Here is a 25,925-nt window from a genome sequence, read left to right as displayed (position 1 = left end):
CAGTTCATTTATTTTAGTTGCTTAAGGATTTTATTACTGGATATTTCATGTACACCTTTCTGTGGCTAAGTGGTGAGGGCTCTGAGAGTTCTAAGGAGCCTTTCTTTGAATTACTGCTGCACTGAAAAAAAGCATAGCAGTTTTAATTTTCAAAGGAATGCTTTAAAATCATTTTAAATGATGTGTTAATTAATAGACATTTAAATGAAGCTTGCACATTATTTCTCATTATTTTACTTATGTCAATGACAGCAATCATTTTGAAAATTGTTTCAAATTTGGTTTAAACTTTTAAAAAATTTTTAAATATTTAATTTTTGTGGGTACATAGTAGGTATATATTTTGGGTGTATGGGAGATATTTTGATACAGGCATACAATGTCTAATAATCACATCAGGGTAAATAGGGTTTCCATCATCTCAAACATTTGTCCTTTGTGTTACAAGCAATCCAATTATATGTTTTTATTTATTTTAAAATATACAGCTAAATTACTATTGACTATAGTCACTCTGTTGTGTTATCAAATACTAAATCTTATTTACTCTATTTTTTTTTGTACCCATTAACCATCCCCACTTCCTCTTACTCTCCCCTTGACTACCATTCCCAGCCTCTGGTAACCATCCTTCTACTCTCTATCTCCATAATTTCAATTGTGTTAATTTTTAGCTCCCACAGATATGTGAGAACATGCAAAGTTTGCCTTCTGTGCCTGGCTTATTTTACTTCAAATAAAAATTGTGATACAAAATTTGCAAAATAACCTCTACCCTCACACAGATAATCATGTCACTGTGCAAATACTTTTATTGTGGTATATAAAAAGTGTATGCTTATTTGGAAGGTAGCATTTAGTTGATTTTGTGTGAGGGATACTTGGAAAATTCAGTATTCAGCTGTATTTTCTTTATGTCACTGGAGAAAAAAGCCTATTGCACATTTATCTACTAGGTTATTCTATTCAAAGATATTTAACATAAACATGAGCTTATAAAGCTTATAAAGCACCCAACACAGTCATTATTATCCCCATTTTACAGATGAGAACCCTAAGCTTAGAGAACACTTTTTTAAGGCAGCGGGGCTGTTGGATGACAGTCCTTTTCTCTTATCGAGAGCTCTTCTCCAGCAGCTACTTCCCTTCTCAGAGACACATACTCTGTAATTTTGATTTAGAATTTCATTGACTTATAAGTTTGATTTTCTGTAGCATTTAGCCATGATTATCCTTAAAATACTTTTTGAAAATTTTAAAATGGCCCTTCCTTATGTGTTTGTTCTGTGCACCACAGTGTGGAAATGCAGTTAGGTGGTATGTACCACTTTTGTAGAGAAAGGATACATTTTGCATCTGCCTATAGTTGGTTTATCTACAAGGTCTGTCTTGTTGTTCTTAGTTAACAAGTTGTATTTTCCAGGGATACAGCTAAACCCTGGTTCTCTAGGTCTCCAAAGCAATAGGAAATACATAGGTGTCTTAGGGGAATGTTGCCATACTAGTGATAGAATCTTGAAGTTTTATAGCTGAATGTGAAATGTTCATTGCATTCAGAATCACTCACCATTTGTAAGAATACTTTTAAAAATACTTTTAAAAAACTTTGCCATTAGAATTAATTAAGATTTCCAACAATGGCTTCAGAAATAGTAACTGATATTGACAGGAAGAGTGTACTAGATGAGATATAATAGTCAGATAATTGCATCTGAGTTCAATTCCACCCAAGCCATCTGCAGAAGAAGATGTGTACCATATATAATATCAGGGATGCTAAAATTCCACATCTTTTAAAACTTATCCAACTGGCTTGATGGAGTCACTGAGATTTTTCATCAATAGAGCCACTCTTTGGGTTTAAGACATTTTTTAATCTCTCCTTTGATTCAATATATCTTTGCTGAACATTCACCATGTCTGTGCCCCTGGCACTGTGCTAGATATGAAAAATTTAATAGTAAATTCGAGTGAATCCATTTCTAAACAGATTCATAGTCTAAGAAAAAAGACACACTGATGAAATAAACAGAATACAGTTGTTAAATTATTCACATGGGGCATATAATGGGTTCTTTCATAAATACTTTTTGAATCAATAATTAAATATAATGAAGCTACTGACAATTTTTCATAAGATCACGATGTAATCAAGGCAAAGAAGCCAGAAAGAGCATTGAGGAAGTAGTTAGAACTTGGGCAGAGGTCGGAGGTGAGAGAGGAAAGGGCTCATCAAGCAAATCTGAGATTTATTTGACTGAAGGCTTATGAGGAAAGAGCAAAGAAAGAGGTGAAGCTGGAGAAACTGGCAAGGATCATAGTTACCAAAGCCTCCAATGCCACAAATAATGGACTTCATTTGGCCTGAGGGCAACAGTAGGTCTTGCAGTTTTGTTTTGTTTTGTTTCTGAGACAGAGTCTTACTCTGTCACCCAGGCTGGAGTGCAGTGGCGCAATCTCGGCTTACTGCAACCTCCCCTTCTTGGGTTCAAGCAATTCTCCTGCTTCAGCCTCCCAAGTAACTGGGATTACAGGCATATGCCATCACATCTGGCTAATTTTTGTATTTTTAGTAGAGATGGGGTTTCACCACCTGGTCTTGAACTCCCGACCTTGTGATCTGCCCGCCTCGGCCTCCCAAAGTGCTGGGATTACAGGCATGAGCCACCTTGCCTAGAGGTCTCGCAATTTTTTAAGCAGGGGAAGGAAGTATGAATATTAGATTGGAGTGAAGGGAAAGAATAAGATCAAGGAGAACAGCTAGAAGGTTGTTACAGTACTCTAGTCAAGAAATGGTACCATAATTAAGATTTTCATAAGTGCCTGTTTTCCTTAGTGCATCCTAGTTTACTTCTGTATCAGAAGCATAATTATTAATAACACTTTCTTTTACTCTCTAAGTATCCCAGTGGGAGTGATAAATTTTTTGGCACCTTAACCACAACTGAAATAGTGGCCATGAGGATGAAGAGAATGGTTAGATTCTGGGGGTATTAAGAGGTTTGAAAGGGTAGACCTTGGATGCTTAGATATAAGGAGTGGGATAGAGGAGACATCAAAGATAACACTAAGATATTTGACTTGCACAGCTGGATAAGTTATTGATATTATTCACCAAGCAAAGAAAGACAAGCAGGCCAGGGAGAGAAGATGGCCATTTCACTTTAAGAAATGTGATGTTTGAAATGCTGTGAAACAGATCAGTGTAGATTATCAGGGCAGCTGTTAGTTATATGGGTATGACGTGGTATTCTGTAGTTCAGTGTTCCCTGAAGTAATTCCATCATAATCTACTAACAAACACCAATTTGAGAAGATTTTACGAATGAATTCATCAGACTAAATAGATGCCCTCTGGCCTAGCTAAAGCCATGTTTCTGGGCAGAAAATAAAAGTATAGATAATTGAGGATGATTTTGGAGAGTGAGTTGCTGATCAAGAATTGTACACCTGGAATGGGAGGACAATATAGTCCTATTTTCCACAGAGCCGGGGCAGAAATAAATGGGCCCAGAAATAATTCTGTTAGGAATAAAGAATCACGGGCCTGAAACTGCAAAATCAACCTTAGTGGGGAAACATTGAGATCAGATTTTGCCTGCTTTACAGTTTCACCTCGGCTGTCCTTGGCTCAGGTAGACAATCTAAGGATCCTCAGCCGATAGATGTTTTTCTAATTAGGCCTGTTAGTAACTAGCTGTATCATCCTGAAGAAAGTCATTTACCATCTCTATGGGTCATCTGTGGTACCAATGGCAGATTTAAATGAGATTCTCTAGTTTTAGTTCCATTTCATTTTTTGCTTCCTTCATTTTTTTAGTAAAGTGTTACAATTTTAGAAATTAAAAGAAAATTATTATGGCCATGATTCTGGCTAATCTGGGTTGACTTTGGCAGCAACCGTGTAAATGGAAAACTAACTAAGAAGTATTGGTCATTTTTTTATTTTAGAAAATTCCAAAATGGTTCACAAATAGATGCAGGAATGCTTTGTATATTTTTCCTCTTCCTTTTTATATGCAGCAAAATCAGATTTGGGGGCTTTTCAATAATGGCAAAAGCTGCTTAGACTACGGTCAACAGGTAGCTCTCGGGGAGGGCTATTTTCTCTTGGGGTGTTGCCTTCAATCTGATATTCTTTTTGGCCTAGATCAGTTGTAAATACCAGCCTGTTTCTGTGAAATGTAACTAGTGTTTGCTCTGGGCTGATGGGACAGTCATGTGCTGTTTGTTCTGTCAGTAGCTGTACCAGAGTATTCACAGTACATTATTCAGATCAGCTCACAGGAACCAGCTGTCCTAATTCCAGGTGGACTGTTAGAAATCTTTTTACTTACGGCAACAGCTGTGCCACCTGGTAGCTTAAAGAGCAGTAGTTGGATGAATAAACCATTGTTACAAATTCACTTTTTATCTGGTAAACAGTTTGCATAAACTAGCATAACTGAGGATATTTTCAACCTGGTCCACACTGCAATTATAGGAACACTGAAGGGCTTTATCTGTATTACGTTAAATTGTTTGCTTGTTGCCAACACCTATCACTTAAAACACTGAATAAAATCTACGTGCCAAAATAAGGTTTATAACATTTGCAATTCTATTTCCTATATTATTTGTTCTCCATCCTCCAATACACAAACCGTGCGCTTCATATTTTTTACATTCTCACACATAGATTGCTCTAAATACTATTATTGAAATGTTGAATATATAATAAAGCATCCTGAGCTTGGGTTATTACCAAAGAGAAGATTGAATATTTCACTGTTGCCTTATTATTTGCCAGTAAATAACTCTAAACTCTAAATAGAGTAACAAATATTTCTAAGTAGAACTCTTATACGTGGTTTTTTTTAGTGAACATCACTCATTTGTTGATAAACAATATCTGCATGTGAAACATAAGAAAAACAAAACAAAAGCTGCCCCACAAATGAGTTAACAGCCTCTAAAATATGATGTGTTTGATTGTATGGGTTACATAACCTTTGTTATCTTGTTTTAAGCTATTAATTTTCTTAGCATGTATATTAATACATATACATGTGTATGCACATATATATAACATATGTATCCACACATACACAGAGCCTAAAATTGAGATTTAAGTCTTCGCTGATAGTACAAAAGGAAATATATCTAGGCAAAGACATTACATTTCAAATTCTAAAGTTATGGCATTCAAATTCAAAGTGTTTATAGTCTTTTTTTTTTCTTATTCTTAGTTCAAACCTGCCTTATAGATTACTTATTTTTAACAATTATTTTAATCCCTAAACAGTATCTTATTGCATAGACAGATCTGGAGATAAATGCTGTGAAGGTAAAAGTATATCAAGTAGCAGATATAAATATTATGAAGGTAAAAGTATATCAACTGACAATAAGCATGTATGTGTATATCGATTTTTAATAACTGGCTTTTATAGGTAGAGTGTTTAAATAACATATCTCTTCTCTGTGAAGGGCAACCTGTTTTGTAGACAAAGTACCATTTTAATAAATACTACTTTTAACTAATATGTTAATTAATATGTGTATGGCCATATTAATTATCCCATTTGTCTAATAAACGTCTTATAGCCTATTCAATAACAAAAGTTAATATCTGTTTGTCTTAAAATTAAAGTGTCACTAAATTTACTTTGCATATATTAATATGTATTTCAGCTTAGAACAAATGTTTTGGTTAAGGCAAATGCTTTCAGCTATATTTAAAAAATAAATAGGTTTGTTTCTGAAAAACATAAAAAATGCAACCTCTAAAGGATGCTTATTATTATTTATTAAATGTTAATTTGAGGTTGTAAGGTATAACAGATTGTACATTGGATGGGAACTCAGGGAATCTTGTTGCTAGTACTGTCACTACTTTTGTTACCTTGGAAAATTAACCTCTCAGAGTGTCGGAGTCTCTATCTGTAAAATAAAAATTTTAAATTATAAAACTTTATTTCAAAAAATTGTATTTTCATGAGTCATCATCCAAATGTGGTTCAGCCTCATCAAAACATACAATCATATACTGCATGTAGCCTAAGTGATACTTTGAACAATAGATAGTCCACTTTAAAAAGGAAAGAAAAAGCGATGAGTCGACTTTGAAAAGATTTATGAGAGAAAACTTTATAAGATACTTTGCTTTAATGTTAATCACATTTTACAATATTTAATAACTAATCGTGTGGGCTTGAGGCAGAAAATTTATTTTACATGTAAATCCTTTGGTAGTTGGAAGTGATCTTTCCTTTTACTTGTCCTATACCCCTATTCTTCTTTTTAGGATTAAATAAACTAAAAGACCAAGAAACTAAGGAATTTGTTGAAAGTCATGTGACTTAGTGAGAACTATTCAAGAATACAATCCTGGAGGTAGAAGGATTTCATGAGACCATTTGTTCTAGGTCTGTGGGGTTTTTGTCTTCAAAAAAGTTGCCCGATCCAGTGCATAGTTTGCATCCTGAAAAATCGTCATCAGCTACTCTTTATGAGGTTAGGATAAAAACCACACAAGCAGAGACAACTTCACGATTCATTTGAAGAATCAGTTAGGCTACTCCAGAATCTACACATCGAAAAGGCTTGATGATTTCATTTCTGTTCTTAAAGACATTGCATTAGAACTAGATGTTCTTAAGCATACATTAAAAAAGAAAGAAAGAAAAAGAGCCTACCCTCTCTAACTGAAAAGAATTACTGAGAAGTCTTTGAGAAACTCCTAGAAGTTTTCCTCTTTAGATTTCTGGCTATATGCATTAGCTAGTAGCTAAGTGATCATTAGGAAAAGGTTCAATTATGACAACATGCTAATGGAAATGAATATAAACATGCCAAAAAAGAGAAAGTTGCTAGAACCAACCAAACAATACAAAAATGCAGAACTTGCACCAGGGTAAAGAGATCAATTATCTCAAGAAGGGTGACACAATTCTTGTTGCTTATCTTGAATGAAGCTAAGGAATGTTGGCATTAGTGGAAAATTGTATTTCTTTATGCCCTTTCTTTTTTGACTGTGCTAATAACATTCTTTGATTCCATCACATACTATTGCTCAAAGCAGCAACTTAAAGCAGGAACCTGTAAAGTGAGGGGGATTTTCAGTTTCATTTTATTGACTCATCTAGCCATGAATATTTTAAAAGGAAATATCCTCTTGTTCTACTGATATCTGGAAAGGGCATAGGAATTGCTGCCTGGGGATACAATAGCTTACTTACCCTCAGTCAAGCAGGAAGAAGAATTTATTGACTAAGCCTTGTACTAGGAACAATAAATCCATAAGCAAGAGTGCTGTCATGAAAAATCTTTGTGCTCTCCAGTTATTTAAAATTGTCTCCTCCTGCTTCAGGGCTGGCTTTGCTCTTGGTGAGGTAGGTAAATGTATATATACACAACATGATTTTAGATAAAAAGGACTTGTAGGAAAGAATGGAAAAATACACACACACACACACACACACACACACACACATATGCTATTAACTCTTAATACTCAAAGTTTCCTTCTTTCCAGTTTAAGTCCTTGTAACTAATTTAAGTGAAAATAAGTGGGGTGGAGCAGTGCTGTAACGCATTATCAGCATTTTATACCTAAGGTAATGAGTTTCAGATGCCTCCTTAAGTCATTAAGTTCTTTTCACTAAAACTAGAGAAAGAAACTGTAAGAATTTGTTTGAGAAAATAGTTGAGGCATAACACAAAGGAAGAGAGAGGGCAAAGATGAGTAAGAATAGAAATGCTAAAGTCAAAATCTATGTGTGGTATAATGTTAAGGTCATAGAGGGACGGGCTATGTGGTCAGATAGCCAACTATGGATGTGTGCACATGGCAGATCCTTTAATTTCTCTGCTCCACAATTTTTTTGTCTATAAAATGGGAGTTATAATTTTTAATAATGCTATTTACCTTGCAAGTTTATAAGAATAAATAAAACCTAAAATAGTCCATGGAATAGGGTAGGTACATAATATATCTATATTAGTTTCTCTTTCTATTTCTTAATTTCCCTAAGAGTTATCATGTATTCATCTATGAAACACAATAAAAGTAGACTTTGAGGACTGACTTAAGAAAAGCAGGATTATTAAGCATTATAAAAGACAGCATTTCCATATGCTTTGTAAATTCTGTCTTGACTCTTGTTCATATTTACAGATACCACTCATAGCTTCCATTTGTTCAATTTTTTAATTAAATGAGTACATGAGACATATACGAAAGATGAAAGGTTCCAAGATTAATGAGTGGATAAAGAATGAGAGCCAGCCGGGCGCGGTGGCTCACGTCTGTAATCCCAGCACTTTGGGAGGCCAAGGCAGGTGGATCATGAGGTCAGGCGTTCAAGACAAGCCTGGCCAAGATAGTGAAACCCCGTCTCTAAAAATTAGCCAGGCGTGGTGGTGGGCGCCTGCAATCCCAGCTACTCGGGAGGCTGAGACAGACAATTGCTTGAACCCGGGAGGCAGAGATGATTGCAGTGAGCCGAGATCGTGCCACTGCACTCCAGCCTGGGCAACAGAGCGAGACTCCATCTCGAAAAACAAACAAACAAACAACAACAAAAAAGAATAAGAGCCCAAGTCAATATTTCTTCAACTGGATCATAGAGTCATTATTGGGGGGGGTGTGTGTGTGTATGTGCGGAGTAAGAGAGTTTTTTCAAAAAAGTAGAGTCCCACAGAATCAAACCAAATAGAAAAATGACTAAATAAATAAATATATGTATACATAAATAGACAAAAGACATTATGTGTAATATATATAAAATTCAGCCAGCAGCTGAAATCTCAGTAGGCTTTTCCCAGCCATTATTGGGTTTGGCACATATGGACACATTCTGTTTGTTTCCTTCTGATTGCCCTGTGAAAAATGAAGGTCCTAAATCTAAACGTCTCAAAACACTGGTATGTTGAACTCAGTTGTGAGAAAGATGCAGAGTTACAACCATGCATCAGGAATTACAATTTATAATGCAATAATTATAACATAATGCAATAAACATTTTCTGTATGTTGCTGTGTGACCTGTGAAAGTGTGGTGATGCTCATCAGAGTGTTAAGCAGACATGTCAGGGAGGATAAAAGGTTGAGAACCTTTAATAGTTACTATGTGGAAGTGTCTGGATAATAAATTAGTGCTGATGGATTAGCAACGTCTTACAGAGACATTTTATTTTAGTCAAAGGAATTTGGAGTATTTCTTGAACCTAGAAATTGTAATCTTATAATTACTATTGAAAGTAATAATTATTTAAAGATTAGAAAATGACTCTCATTGATCACCTGTTTAATTTAGATAGAAGCTAGGCATTAGGCCTGTATTTTTGTTTCCTCCGAAAGTAGATTTGTATAATAATTTTTAAAAATATCACAAGATACAGTCTATCTATTTAATAAATAAAATTTCTCAGGAACAATATTAAACAATACAAATATAAGAAATACTGTGCATATGAGACAAAGGTTCTAATATTTATCATTCAACTAAAAAGTAAATTTTAGAACATGATGTATTTAAAAGTGCATTTAATACCGTATTTGATTCATTTACTGATACTTGCCTTCTCTTTAATCTCTGGCATTTAAGTCCAAGTTAATCATACAATCTCCCAGCGATATGGCCACAGAATTAAACTCATTCCACCCATCACCCTTACAAACCCCCCCACCAGGAACAAACTCAGTATCACCTGCCAGTTCCTAACCCGCCTCTTTCTATCTCTGCCCTGCTGACAGTAAATCGCCTCACCAGCTAATTGAACAGATGCACCCAGTGCTGCTTCCTAAAGATCTGCAAAGCTGGACTTTGATGGACAGCAGAAAGTAGCACAATGGAAAAACAAAAGCTTTTAACTGAGAGCATTGCTTTGTTCTGCTTCGAACTTTAAGGTCACTCCAGCTCATTTTGACTGCTGTGAGGATCTTAATTTTTACTCAACCAATTTACTTGCAGCTGTCATTCTTTCCAATATTAAAAGTTCAGCTCTTCAAGTGTGGGGAATTGAGGGAGAGAGAAATGAGAAGAGCTGGTTTCAAACTAAAAACAGCAAAAACAAGTAAAATCTGGCTTGGCTCTGAAGTACAAAAAGTTATTTTCAAAGCTTATAAATTATGACATCGTGATTAACATGTAATTTAAATATATTTAAACAACAATTATATCACATTTCCAGCCCAGCTAATTGGCCTCACAGATGTTCCCTTGGAGCTGCATTGCCCTTCCACGGGGAAATGAATGAGGTGCTTTTTATCATGGAAAACAGATAAAAAAGCAAACTGAAAAAATGGAAACAGAAACATAAAAAGCAGCCAGTAGCCCTAAAAACAATGAATGCTAAAGGGGTTTTGCTTAGCATTTTTTCCATTTTAATGCTGAAAACAGGAAAATTCATGAAGATGCTCCTGTTACTGTGATGCTATTTGGCAGTTTGTCCAGACACAGAGTTGGCAGGTTGCTGACTGAAAGACTTGTCAAAGCAGGGACAGTGGATGCATTCTAATAGGGCATGGCCTCGCTTTATGTCTTGGAACAGACTAACCGCAAGAGTCCCAGTTGTTTTAATCCATTGCCTTTACAATGGAAGCCATTCTAGCCCAGATAATGAATATAGATAATAAACTGTTCCCTGATGAAGAATGACTTGTAAGTTGTTCCTTTGATTGTTTACGTCTCAGGTTTTGTAAAATGCAAAATGTGCAATCAATACTCATTTCTCAGCTGTAATTCTAGTCAAACATTACCCAGTACAGCAACTTTTGCAAGGTAAGAGGTCAAAGGAGCACTAGTAATTATGAATATTTTGGAATACCTGGCATTCTAATATATAACCATAGACTTGAAATAAATTGCCTTGTTTCATTCTTGCCTTTTCTTCTAACAATCTTAGATTATAACTGATAGTGCAAATTCTCAAAGGACAGTGGCCATGTCTTTCTTAATATATGGTGGTATTGCTGGCATCTACCACAGTGCCTGTGCTTTCACTGTAGAGATTTAGTAAATATTTGTTAAATACTTGCCAAATAATTGGTGTTTAATGATGAGGGTAAGGCCAGTGTTTGCAATTTGGTAAAGTTCCACCAGGCAGTTCCATATTTCCTGTACTATCACTCTATATTACACATCACTGGAGTATAAAAAATACTTTCCTCAAATTTTATGAACAAATGTACTGGATTTCAGGTATTTCTAAAATATAGTAAAACATGCCTATATTTAAGGTGATTAGAGAACAGGTGAGCATTTTTAAATGCCTCTGATGAGTAGCTTTGGCATCCTGATTGCTTTATTTTAAAAATTCAATTTAGTAGATATGAATATTTAAATGTGATTGATATATCCTTTACATTTTTATAATAGTGTAGAGTTTACAAAGTTCATTTATATACATTATCTCACTTCATATTTATTAATAATAAAATAGGCCAAGAATGAAAATGAGGGTCTGAGAGGTTTCATGATTCACCAAATTCACACCACTTATCATTGGAACTGGAGCCCAGGTCATTAAATGATCTGTCTGTTGCATAGTAGCACCTCCTATGTATTGCATATTAAATATATCTCTGACTTTCCATGCCATAATCTTTGAGGTGTTGTTAGTTATGTTACTAAAGAAGAAAATAGATAAATATTCTAATACCACCATAGTTGTAGGGAAAATTAAGATATAAACTCACTATAGGGGTTCAGACCATGTCCCTTGATTAGTCCAGCAGACTAAGTTAGTTAAGGGAGATTATATTATCCAGTTGTTACTGACTTACTTTAAACACTTAATCTCCATGGGACCATATTCTTCTTAGAATGCTTCATGAATCTAAATCATATGAACATTGACCTGGAATAATATTTATCTGTTTCATTTAAAAGATGTAAAGTATCTGTAATCCCAGCACTTTGGGAGGCCGAGGCAGGCGGATCACGAGGTCAGGAGATTGAGACTATCCTGGCTAACATGGTGAAACCCCATCTCTACTAAAAATACCAAAAATTATCCAGGCGTGGTGGCAGGTGCCTGTAGTCCCAGCTACTCAGGAGGCTGAGGAAAGAGAATGGCGTGAACCCGGGAGGTGGAGCTTGCAGTGAGCCGAGATTGCAACACTGCACTCCAGCCTGGGTGACAGAGCGAGACTTAATCTCAAACAAACAAACAAACAAACAAAAAAGATGTAAGGTATCTTAGAGGTTTATTTTAGTCATCTCTGTTTACTTAAAGCTGGATTGCAGAGAATATAAGCTTCATAAAATCAAGCGATTTGGGTCTGTGTTTTGCATTATCCCTGTGCCTAGAAAAGTGCCTGGCACATAAACAGTAGGTTCTCAAAAAATGTGTTTAATGTATTTTTGTATTAAGAAACAGAATTAGTATCATACAACTCCTTTTCCTTACCCTAAGGAACACTGTCCTTCATATTTTATTATATTTTTATATCCTCTTTCAGTTAGCCCATAGGATGGAGTGTTAAGCTATAAAAATACAGATGTATTTTTGTTGTTGTTTCTTTAACTGAAATCTGATTTTGACTCATTATAAGTAAATAAGGGGAATCTAAAGCATGTTTTCAGGACAGGAATTGATTTTCCAAATTTTCTGCTCTTTCTTAACTTAAAAAAAAAAACAAAAAAATGTGAGACTGAAGATAAAATAGCATATACCTTTTAATCAGGAGAGACTAAGGAGTTTACCCTTTGCTGAAGTGGTGAAAAATAAATGTAGCTTGATAGCAAAAATTAGTCCAGGCAAATCGAAATCTCCTGCTATCTCCTTCCAGAAACATTTATTCTAAGAGAAAAAATAACAGCAGACAATATGGCCATTTCAATCTTTTGACATGTAAAGAAGGAAACTGTTTCCCATTTACAGCTATAGTTCATTTACTACTTTTTCCTTTCCTCTAGGGTTAATCAGAAGAATGTTTATTATTTGCTTTTCTAATCCATTGAAAAATTTTGCTTTTTCTGTACAATTTTCCTTTTCAGGGATTGAATTAAAATATTTATTTTCCTCAAAACATATAAATAAGCTTGCTTATGGTCAGAATGCATACAATTGTGCTGCTTAGGAAGCTTCACTGTTGTGCACTTTTTCCCCTTTGGTTCATACGACTCATGTGGCTTTTCTTTTTCGTTTCTTTTTTTAATTTTTTCATTCATATTGCCTCTTATTATATCCATCATTCCATTTTTCTTTCCTATTAGAGTGAAATTGGACACAGCCCTCCTCCTGCCTACACCCCCATGTCAGGAGTAAGTATTTCACAATCAACCTTCATCTTTTAGGATTTTCGGTCTTTGCTTACCATGTTTCCTCTCTCGTCTCTGCATAATTTCCTCATTTTGCCTTTGCCAACAGTGAGTTAAGAATTTGGTGTACATCGTGTAGCTGCCTTTGTAGATGTGTTTTTATCTCAGTTGATAATCCGAAATTGAGATATCATGCATCAACAGTAGCTTTCAATTTTTATCTGAAGGATTTACCTGGGCACATAAATTATGCTTCTGGATGTGGAGGTGATCTTTACTTCCCTGATTATTGGTCATGTACTAAAAAGTCAGAATTATAGTGATGATCCTCTAGTTAGGTACTAGAGCCTCAAATTCATAATAACCACAGAATTTTCGAAGGCAATAAAGACATAGGATTATTCAAAATATATCCATGTACTTCTATTCTTAATGACAACTGTCTATAATTAATGACACTTGCATTTATCATAAAAATTCACTTTGAAATTTATATTAAATATAGGCACTTGTGGGAAAAGGGCATCAAATACATTTTATTAGAATATGTTTCAGTTGGTTAATAAAACTAGAATGTGTATTTCAAAATTATTTTCTGACGATTTATCTTTTAAGAAAAGTGGAAATTTTAGGTGTTTATAGTTTTTAACTCCATTAGCCACTAGGGAAAAAAAAAAACAATAAATACTATGACTATTCTCTGAAAGACTGGCTTTGATATCCTTGTGGCTATTAACATTCATTTTTAAACTATTTCTAACAACACCTTCTCTCCACATATGTTTCTCTTATTAACAGAACCAGTTTGTATACCGAGATGGAGGTTTTGCTGCTGAACAAGGAGTGTCTGTGCCCTACAGAGCCCCAACTAGCACAATTCCAGAAGCTCCTGTGGCACAGGGTGCTACTGCTGAGATTTTTGATGACTCCTGCTGTAATGGCACCCTACGCAAGCCAGTGGCACCCCATGTCCAAGAGGACAGTAGCACCCAGAGGTACAGTGCTGACCCCACTGTGTTTGCCCCAGAACGGAGCCCACGAGGAGAGCTGGATGAGGAAGGTTACATGACTCCTATGCGAGACAAACCCAAACAAGGTATGAACTGATTATTCAGAAGTGATCGCCATTCGAAGTTCACTTCCATCAAGATAAACAAAGTACAGAATAGAAATTGCCAGATAGCTGACCAGCACAACATTTGTGATCCAGTAAAGGCCTAGGCTACTGCTACTTGTAGTATGGTCCCTGAATCAGCAGCATCCACATTATTTATTATTATTTATATAAATCAGAATCTCAGGCAGGCCCCGTCTGAATAGGAATCTGGATTTTAACAAGATCCCCAGGCTATCTGCATACAGCAATCAGTCTTGAGAAGCACTATTCTAAACATATTTTGTTGAAATATTTGAATGAAGTAGCATACTACAAAGTGTCAGGACCATAGCTTTATTGGACTTAATTGCGGAGATCATAAAGACTGGTATTGTTGGCAAAAGTGCCTGATGCTTTTGATGGCACTAATAAAAGATTTGTTTGACTCATTTAAATGATGACATTTAAACAACCTAGTTTATTATAGGAAAATATTATGTTTTTATACGACATTTTTCAAAAATTAAAGGTTTGACCCTGTATATACTTACAAGCATACCACCAAGATTTGAAAATAATAATCTGTGGTTTTACAAAGCATAACAATAATTTTGTAAAGTTAGTAGTAGAAATGTTAAGCACCCAAATCAAATAATGCTTCAATTTTGCAACAAAACAGCCTTTCTTCTTCTATGCTAACAGTATCACAACAGAGAAGATAGATGATTGTTATTAAAAAATGATGATCATGTCTCTCGCAGTCTTTAGTGTCAACAGTAAACTACATTTTAAGACTCTGAGAAGGGCCTGGTATATGGTTATGTTCTCTCCTTTAAAGTAAAATTTAGAGATCTCTAATTGTAAATAACCTTTTAAAATATATCTGTCTAGATAAAACTTTTACATATCGAAAACTTCTATACATATAAAAATGTAATGAAGAGTTTGGATGTTCATAGTAGCCTAGTAATGACACAAATGTAGACGTTGTGAAGACTTGGCAGATTCACCCCAAAGAAGAATCTTTTCTGGGGAGATTTTCACTCCAACCGTAAAGTTATTGGACAGCTATATAAGTTTGCATGAGGACAATATATAAGTAGATTGCATTGAGGAAAGGTAAGGTTAAGAGAAAAGCAAGTCACCCTATAGAGTCACACTGTATTCTCAGATTTTATCTCTGAACACTAAGCTCCGTTTCTATAAAAGGTTGCTATAGTCTAACCTCGTACTCAGAGAGTACAGAATTTTAGTATAGACATTCCTATTCTTTCAATTAAGAAGTTTAAGGAATCTGGTAAGAGAGACCAAATTCTGCATTCCTTATAAATGTTTTCATACACTTGTCAAATTAAAACTTGTTACTAAGCATAAAGTTCACCCAACTCCTGCAGGGGCAATAATAAAAAAACAGTGCAGTAGAATAAGAAGATTATGCAAGAGGAGTTAGAAGACCTGAATTCTATCCCAACACTAATTGTATCCTGCACACATCATTTAATCTCATTTTTCTGTCTTCAAAGCTGGAAAAATAAGTCTTGTACTTCTTTTTCACAGAATTGGGAGGATGAAATGATAGTGTCTTGTAAAGGCCTATATATGATAGTGGGATATTCATTACTGCCCTTTAAGTTGAATAAATGATGCTAAATACTTACCTATTCTGTATATATATATTCGGAGAAAAATAATCCTGGCTTAATAGGATTTTTCTCTCTACTTATTGGGCTAAGGATAAAAGATAGAAAGTTTGTTTCAGAATGGCCTCTCAACAAAGAATTGTGCCCTCTTCATGCCTTGAATTCAAAATAGGAATAGCTTAGGGCTTTGTGTATATAGTAAAAGAGAGGACTGTCAGAGGACCTACAATATATGCGTGTTTATGTCTATGTGCAGTCTATATTATAGACATAGATGTAGAATTAAGCTTCAGGAGAATGGTGATAATTATTAGCACCTTTTAGGCCAATACCTATACTAGATGGATTTATTAGATTGATCCGTACAAAATAGGCACTAATTGACTGGTTTCAATATACAAAATTTATTTTATTTTATATAATTCAATCTGATAGTTTGCTACTTTGTGATTATGATTGGTCAATGGAAATATTATAATTATACTTTACTATTAAGTAGAAGTATATGTAATGTCAAGCAGGTCAACTAGAGGCGTGTTAGCTATCTGTTAGATTTGCTTTTTTAGTTGAATTTTTTTCCTTTGATGCTTTCTTTTCCATGTGTAAAACCTTTTTCAGAAGCATCTCCAATTAAATCCTTGTTACCAGTATAGGCAATCATAGCAAACCATAGAGACTAAAAAACATGATTTCTTCACTCCATCTATTCATCTTGGCATGGAACTCAGCTATAGATTCTTGTTTTTTCAATATCCTTTATAGAAATTAAGTTGTCTGTATATTTAAAGACTATTTAATCCTAATAGGTAGTCTTATTTCCTAATATAAATAACTTTTAGAAAACAAAAACATTGAAACAACCAGCCCCATATGCAGAAGAGACAAATGCAATTAGAAAGAAAGAAAAATTTAGGAGATAGAAATTCTGATTCTGGCCTCGTTGGCTTCTTGTTTTATTATAAACATTTTTGACCCACTTACTCTTTTTTTCATAAGACAATGGTGATCCACAAATACTTGTTGTGAGAAATCATGAAAACAAATCTGTGGGTTTTTTTGTTCTAGACAAAGAAGCTAACCATTATGTATAACCTTGGCCTGATTAATATTTTCCAGAAACTAGAGGTTAGCTGATATTTGTTTATTCCTTTAGAATACCTGAATCCAGTGGAGGAGAACCCTTTTGTTTCTCGGAGAAAAAATGGAGACCTTCAAGCATTGGATAATCCCGAATATCACAATGCATCCAATGGTCCACCCAAGGCCGAGGATGAGTATGTGAACGAGCCACTGTACCTCAACACCTTTGCCAACACCTTGGGAAAAGCTGAGTACCTGAAGAACAACATACTGTCAATGCCAGAGAAGGCCAAGAAAGCGTTTGACAACCCTGACTACTGGAACCACAGCCTGCCACCTCGGAGCACCCTTCAGCACCCAGACTACCTGCAGGAGTACAGCACAAAATATTTTTATAAACAGAATGGGCGGATCCGGCCTATTGTGGCAGAGAATCCTGAATACCTCTCTGAGTTCTCCCTGAAGCCAGGCACTGTGCTGCCGCCTCCACCTTACAGACACCGGAATACTGTGGTGTAAGCTCAGTTGTGGTTTTTAGGTGGAGAGACACACCTGCTCCAATTTCCCCACCCCCCTCTCTTTCTCTGGTGGTCTTCCTTCTACCCCAAGGCCAGTAGTTTTGACACTTCCCAGTGGAAGATATAGAGATGCAATGATAGTTATGTGCTTACCTAACTTGAACATTAGAGGGAAAGACTGAAAGAGAAAGATAGGAGGAACCACAATGTTTCTTCATTTCTCTGCATGGGTTGGTCAGGAGAATGAAACAGCTAGAGAAGGACCAGAAAATGTAAGGCAATGCTACCTACTATCAAACTAGCTGTCACTTTTTTTCTTTTTCTTTTTCTTTCTTTGTTTCTTTCTTCCTCTTCTTTTTTTTTTTTTTTAAAGCAGATGGTTGAAACACCCATGCTATCTGTTCCTATCTGCAGGAACTGATGTGTGCATATTTAGCATCCCTGGAAATCATAATAAAGTTTCCATTAGAACAAAAGAATAACATTTTCTATAACATATGATAGTGTCTGAAATTGAGAATCCAGTTTCTTTCCCCAGCAGTTTCTGTCCTAGCAAGTAAGAATGGCCAACTGAACTTTCATAATTTAAAAATCTCCATCAAAGTTAGAACTAGTAATTATGTTTTCAACACTTTTTGGTTTTTTTCATTTTGTTTTGCTCTGACCAGTTCCTTTATATTTGCTCCCCTATTTTTGGCTTTAATTTCTAATTGCAAAGATGTTTACATCAAAGCTTCTTCACAGAATTTAAGCAAGAAATATTTTAATATAGTGAAATGGCCACTACTTTAAGTATACAATCTTTAAAATAAGAAAGGGAGGCTAATATTTTTCATGCTATCAAATTATCTTCACCCTCATCCTTTACATTTTTCAACATTTTTTTTTTCTCCATAAATGACACTACTTGATAGGCCATTGGTTGTCTGAAGAGTAGAAGGGAAACTAAGAGACAGTTCTCTGTGGTTCAAGAAAACTACTGATACTTTCAGGGGTGGCCCAATGAGGGAATCCATTGAACTGGAAGAAACACACTGGATTGGGTATGTCTACCTGGCAGATACTCAGAAATGTAGTTTGCACTTAAGCTGTAATTTTATTTGTTCTTTTTGTGAACTCCATTTTGGATTTTGAATCAAGCAATATGGAAGCAACCAGCAAATTAACTAATTTAAGTACATTTTTTTAAAAAGAGCTAAGATAAAGACTGTGGAAATGCCAAACCAAGCAAATTAGGAACCTTGCAACGGTATCCAGTGACTATGATGAGAGGCCAGCACATTATCTTCATATGTCACCTTTGCTACGCAAGGAAATTTGTTCAGTTCGTATACTTCGTAAGAAGGAATGCGAGTAAGGATTGGCTTGAATTCCATGGAATTTCTAGTATGAGACTATTTATATGAAGTAGAAGGTAACTCTTTGCACATAAATTGGTATAATAAAAAGAAAAACACAAACATTCAAAGCTTATGGGTAGGTCCTTGGGTCAAAAGTTGTAAATAAATGTGAAACATCTTCTCATGCAATTATTTTATTATCCAACACACTAATCTTTTGATACTTTATATAATTCCCTTTCTTCATATACTGCATCCAGTACTAGAACCATCATTATTATGTATCATTTTGAAAGAATACCTGATGAGATGAAGGATGAGAACACATGACAGAGATGAGTCTCCAAGTAAAGGGGGCCTCACATCAATAATTAGGAAACTTAGATATAAGTCGCCCTTTTCTGAAAATTCTACCCCAAGTCATTTAGATTTTTAAAAAAATTTCTTTCTAATGTTAAAATATTGGGACCAAATTAGAGTCAATAGTATAAGATTAATTAATTAGAGTAAAAATATCTATTAAGGCAGAGAAAGTTTAGAGAAAAAAATCCAAAGAAATTTGTGTTTCTTCCTATTCTGAACAAGTAAATCCATCCATCCATCCATCCAAACCTCCTTTATCTAACTGTGTCTACTAAAAGCACCATGTTTTGTGGGGAACACTCAGATAAATGGAATATCATCCTCAACTTCAAAATTCTATGATCTAGGAGATTTAATTAAAATGACATTTTAATTTTTCTATGCGTTCAAAGAATCAGATTGCATAGTCTCTTTTGTGAATAGCTGTCATATAATCAGTTGTACTGTAAGATATCTCCTTTAAACTCATTTGGGATGTAAGTTAAACATCCTTCAAATTGTTGATGTTGACAAACAGGATAATTTCAATAATATTATTCAAACATAAACTGGTCTAGGAGAATATTGCATCACTGACTAATTAGCCTATCTAGAGTCTAACTTCACCATTAAACCAAAAGCAGATGGTGGTCCTTGGCCAAGAATATTGGAGACATTGGAGTTGGTTTTCTTCTAAGCTATAAGAAGTGAGGCGAGCTGAAAAAGTATGGTAGAGCAGGAGAATGGTTTGTGAGATTCCTTCTAGTGAAGTTCACCCTCAAACTTTTCAGGGTTAAAGACACAGAGTGATTCAGGGGCCACAATCTAATAGCTCAGGGCTCTCCTATCCATTCAGAGAAGTCTCTAGGAAAAGGGATCTCATATCAGTACTTATGAAAAATTGAATATAAGCCTCCCTTTCTAAATAAATCTGCATCGAGTCATCACAGCCCTGTTTTTGGATACTATACCTTGATTTTTTTTTTTCTGATTTACAATATGCATATGGTTTCTACTGGGCTATAGAAAGCAGAATCACTCATTTTGGAGAAGGAAAAAATAAATAGTTAAAACAAACTTTTAACTGTTAAGGTAACAGAAATGTATTTAGTGAATGTCTCTTTCCTCCTAAGAACACAAGACTTTTACATGTTGGGTAATACCTAGAGACGCATGTAGGAATAATCCAAAATGACCCAAATGCTTTATAATAGCACCACTTTGTAATTCTTTTGAATGATTTCTGTAGTATATAATTGACTTCAGTTGTTTGAGCGTTTTTTGTTTTATTTTTGTCCCCCCTGGGAAAACATATTTCAGCATGTATAAGAGGGAGAAAAAAAGTTTCATTCCTTCCAGAGAATAACTTATTTAGCCCAGTAGGGTAGAATTTTAAAATGTCAGTTAAAGTCTTCAAAGTGCTTGGGGGGATATCAGATTCCAGAGGCCAATTGTAGCAATTGAAATTTGCAGAATCAATTATGTAAATCTGAGACAAATTAGTATTAAAATTACTCGGAGTATATTTTTTAAATCACCCAACTTTGTAGATTATACCTATTTTGGGCAATCCTATTTTCAGGTATGGAAAAATTTTGCAGTTAAATGATTGCCTAAAGAAAGTGGTAAACAGGTGAGGAAAGATGGCCTCTGATCTAGGATAGATCCAGAACCACAAAGCATCTGCGCCACAAAAGGTGTTAGACTACCAAGCAGCTCTTGGTTTTCTGCATAGTATTAGTAGCACAGCTTAGGATGAGAATCCTTTCTCCAGTAACATTCTTAAAATAGCATGAGAAACAACGCAAAACTCAAATTTCTATTAAAACACACAAACTAAAATCAAGTGATTCTTTTTTGTAGATTAGGGAGAAGGACTGAATATCTAATTTAAGAGAAGGAATAGTGTGCTAAGTGTTATAGTGTGTGAGCTAATACCTTCTAAAGGAAAGACATGGCATGAAGATTGTGCATACTTACAATGCTAAGGAAAAATCAAGAAAAGGACTGTGTGAGGCTCTGCTGCTAGATGAAGTTGGAAGGACTATTAATGTGCTTCTTGAAGTATCAAAAATGAATATTAAAATTGTTTAAGCCTGACAGGGAAGGATGTAAATACAAGTTTTTCTAGAGCTATCTAACCTTTATTTCAAAACTGGAATTATTCATCCATCTGTAATTGTTGATAATTTAACTAGTATATGTAGTTCATAAGGTAATAGAAAAGGTGATCATGAAAGCATGTATATAACTGGACAGAACCACGATAATGCTATAAGATGTAGATTTAGTTAGGTTATCAGATGTTAAATGATTTTAATATTATTAAATAAATCAAACTAGAAAACTAACCACAAGTATAATATAACAAAGTTAAATGCAGGATATAAAAATGTAGGATGAATTTTGCATAGTAAAAAGATAAGTTTGCCATTTAAAATTGTTGTTTGTTGGGTTTAGCTGAAAGTAGGCATATATGGTTCCACTTGGGAAAACTTGCTTTAAAGCATTACAATGAACAATTTTTTCTCATTCTCTTATTCCTTTATCACTTTTTAAATGTAAAGAAAATTGTATTTATTTATTTTTTTTAAATAAACACCACCTTGCAGAATTTAATAGGCAAACATGTTACATATGACTAAGTAAGGGTCTTCAAGATGAAGTAAAGAAAATGTAAATGTTCTATTACCTTATGCAGAGACAAAAAAAAAAGGAGTGGTGTCATTTAGCAAACAAACAAAATACAGTTAATTGGTGATATGTCCTTTCTTTTCTCACTATGCCCTCTTGCCTCCAAAAATGACAACAAAGAATCACAATTTTTCTGATAAATAAATGCTAAACCAAGCGTTTCAAACTATTGCATTGCCATTCTTTTGGACTTCTTTAGTTATTAGAATGATGATTGTTATAGGGCAAATGAGAAATCCAGGTGCATCAGCTTCTAGTTGTTAAAAAAAAACAGATAAATTAACTTCTACTGTATACTGTGGGCAGAGGATCCTAGAGCTGATCCTACAACATCAGCTTCTAGTTGTTAAAAAAAAAAGAAACAGATAAATTAACTTCTACTGTATATACTGTGGGCAGAGGATCTTACTGTGCCTCTGTTTGTGTACATGGACTTTGGTGTGTATCAGTTTGAAGGACAGCCTTGCCCCATGTAAACATATAAATGCAGATTGGTATCCCCTGGTTGCTATTTGCTTAAGAACAAATATTATACAGATGAGATCAGGTATAATTTTAAAAGATCATTATCAGTGGAGACCTCATTATTACTGATATTACAATGGGGCCAGTTTTTATACTTCTGGGTAGAATTAATAAAATTTTTCTGATCCCAGAGATCTGAGTTCTCTCTGCAGTTGGAAACAAGAAGCTGTTGTGGGCATTGTGTCGGGCCAGGGGCCCTTGTGTTTGTGTGGGCAAATATCTTTTAGCAGTGTGAGCTGCTTTTTTCTTTTCATTAAAAGTCTCTCTAAAATAATAGAAATTTCAGATACTCGGTTCAAGTCTCACTGATTTTGTAGAGGTCCAAAAATGTAGGATCTGTCACTTTTGCAGGCCCCTGCCTCACCTAATTCCTGGCCAGGTGACATTTTGGGCAGAAGTAAATGCTTCTATAGTCACAAGCTAAAATGACTCTAAGCCCCAATTTCACCGGGGGTATTCACATGCTTCCTCTGGAAAATACTCTTTGACAGTCAGCTTTGCAAGTAAGTGATTACCTTGTTAGGAATCAAAGAAAAATGTATTTCTCTCTGACCTTTAGAGGAAAATAGAATCCTTCCCTTTTTTGCCCATTGACACAACTGGCACTGCTCTCTTCCCTTTCTACCACCCTGGTTCAAAGTAGTCCCCCGATGCTGTCCTGTTCCTTTCTTAAGCCATAGTGGATCTCTGAGATCCTACACCCCACTTTGTGAAACACTGACTTCATCTTTGCCCTCGAATGCCTGATTTTTTCATAAGAGATTCTAGCAATTTGGACACTGTTTAAGTGAACTATCAAACTACTGCATAGAGAATATTTAAGCTATTAAAATTATGGTTTCCCATGAAGATCAATTCTCTGTGTCCTTCCTTATAGGAATTTGAGACAAGTTAGCCCTGTGATGAATCTTGAAACTCACATATGTCCACATACACTTGGTAGAACTTCGATTTATTCTTTACATAAAAGCTGTACATATAACCAAGAAGTTATTTTTGCCAGTAAATTAACTTATTTGCTTTATTCATCTTATTTGGTTCCTAATCGTAAATATTTTGTAGCTGCTGTAAATTTTTTTCTCCCAAATGAGGAGTCTTATTATCATAAAGGTAAAGGCTATTCAGCTTTGATAACCACCTGCAATTCTTTTTTGGATCATTCATCCATCTAACAAATACATAATGAGGACAGTTCATGTTAATGAAAATCCATGTTGTTTAACAGAATGCCATCCTTTACCTACTTTTGCTCTTTATGGACATTTTTCTTTTCATGCTCTAGTGAGCTTTCCCTATATCATGAGAAGTGGTTATATTTGTGCAAATATACAAATATAGGAAAACAAAGATTCATACCTGTAGGCAATAGTCTAACTTGTCCAAACCACTTTGCCTTTACTGCTATTTTTATCCCTAATGCGTAGATATTTCCCCCAGGCCTATAGCCTTTGTGAAGGAAAGCAAATCATACCTCCTGTATATTGACACGAATCTGGTTTTCAAATGTCATTTCCAGATTTTTTAGTTAATTGGGGGTTGTCCTTTTCCCTTAATGTGAGAGTCATTTTCCTGTATATTTCTGGATCTCTCAGGGGCTGGGAGGGGGGAGTGAGGGGACTACAACCATAGCACTCCAAGAACCCTTTTGGGATTACTCCAGTAATCAACTACGAAAGTTATTTTCTAAATGTAGATATGTAAGGTGTTCTTTTAAAGTAAGGTACTTTGAAATATGTAGCATAAACTGGTACTGCTGTTAAATGGGTCGATTATTAAACGGAGCAGCTGTGTGAGGGCAGCTAACTTTGAATGCCTGTCTCCCTGGCTGGTGTGTCTCCTTCTCATGTTGAGAGCACCAGGGATTGCGTGGCTGCATGCTGAAACCGCATTTTCCCATGGTGTATGACTAGTTCATCTCTTTCTTGAGCACCATTACAAGAAGATCAAATGAAAATGAGATCAATGTGGAAGACAATTCATAGCACAAAAAAAGTCATCTTAAATCTACTCTCAAACATTCATCTTATACATGCATCAAAGTAATTTACTGACATCAGTTTGGGTGAGAGAGGGAGTCACTTTACTGAAAAGGCAGAGGCTTAAGGTATATACATTTGTACTCACTTCCTTATTTTCTTAACTTGTAAGCAGAAAACAAGCCCTCTCTCTTGTGAAGTATCTTCAAAGGATTGGGGTGCAAAAATACCTTGCTGGTAAGCCATCAATGTTTTATTTAAATCCCTGCATTCAAACTTAGCTGCCTTTTTGAAATAAACAAACAAAAAAAACTACTGTATGTTTGAAAATGTGAATAGTATTTTTATAGCTTGTTAAAGACATGGCTAGTTGCATTTGTAAATAAGTATAATGTTGCTTTGATTTTCTTTTGTGGACATCTTTATTTGGAACATAATTGTCTTTAGGGTTGATTTGTATATAAGTAATTGGCTTGTGATTGTTTCTTTTTTGGTTGGAAGTTATCATTTTGACATTACTTGTGATTCTGTGTTCAGCACTATTGTGATGTGTTCAACCTCTGCACTCGCTTACACAATAGGATATGCCAATTGTGTGTGGTGTAATGTTATTTTGATTTTTTTCTATGTTATTGATGAAGGATCATGCACCTAACACATACTAACTTTTTTAATGTTAGGCATATTTTTAGTATACTTTCTCTTATTTCTTCTCCTCCAACCTTTTACCCATCCTCCTTCCTTTCCCTCATTCCTGTTGTTATTTGAGAATGAGGGAGAAACAGTATTTTACATTTATGTAATTAGGCTTTTCAGTTAGTTCTCAAGGATCCTCTTTTGGCTCTTGGGAAAGAATTGTACCTGTACAAGGCAATTATAGAATGCGAACTGCTTTGCCTCATTCCATACTGATCATCCCAGCTGAACAATTTGAAAACTGTTCTGCCTTTTTGTTACATGAATCTGTCAGAAATATATTTTTAATTTAATATAAATGAAATTCAATAAAATATGAAACAAACGTTCTCTTTTGTGTCAGAAATTTGTTATTAGATAAACCAACTAGCAGAGAGGAAGATTTGTTCTAGGTTTAATAATGTGAAGATATAAAAATGGGCTTATTTTGCCCATATTTATGCAGCTCATTAATTATTCCTCAGAACTCTTTGGTGTTTGGGATGTGATATGTTCCATGTGTTTTTACCATCCACTGCATATGCCCATTGATGTGTACAGACTTACTCATCTGTGCAGGCTATGCTTAATTAACTCTGGTTGGTTTGTTTCTCTGAGAATAAAAAAATATATAAAATATTTTGTAGGTTGCATCCAAACAACATTAATATTTTTATATACTTTTTTTCTTTCTGCCCTCATTGCAGTTTATAAAATGGATCCTGGCAATCCTTGGCTATAAAGAATATCAGATGTTACTACTGTCCTTGAGGTGGGGGAGGGAGAACGA

General features: G+C 35.0%; 1 protein-coding gene across 5 annotated transcripts in view; it reads left to right on the top strand.

Annotated features, from left to right (window-relative positions):
• ERBB4 (erb-b2 receptor tyrosine kinase 4) overlaps positions 1-25,486 on the top strand; it is a 1,174,422-nt gene extending 1,148,936 nt beyond the window's left edge. For 3 of the 5 annotated variants that reach the window (XM_003812504.7, XM_003812506.7, XM_055109071.3), the window contains exons 26-28: positions 13,205-13,252; positions 14,048-14,345; positions 17,139-25,486. In XM_003812504.7, the coding sequence (XP_003812552.2) occupies positions 13,205-13,252; positions 14,048-14,345; positions 17,139-17,584 (792 nt within the window). In that variant the 3' untranslated portion in view covers positions 17,585-25,486. The remainder of the gene's footprint in view (positions 1-13,204; positions 13,253-14,047; positions 14,346-17,138) is intronic. The other 2 variants (XM_003812503.7, XM_003812505.7) reach the window with 1 other exon arrangement.
• Positions 25,487-25,925: the final 439 nt, after the last annotated feature.

This window comes from Pan paniscus, chromosome 13 (assembly GCF_029289425.2).
Source record: "Pan paniscus chromosome 13, NHGRI_mPanPan1-v2.0_pri, whole genome shotgun sequence".
NCBI classification, from domain to species: domain Eukaryota; kingdom Metazoa; phylum Chordata; class Mammalia; order Primates; family Hominidae; genus Pan; species Pan paniscus.
Note: the sequence above shows the minus strand (reverse complement) of the source record. Positions and strands in the feature narration are given on the sequence as shown.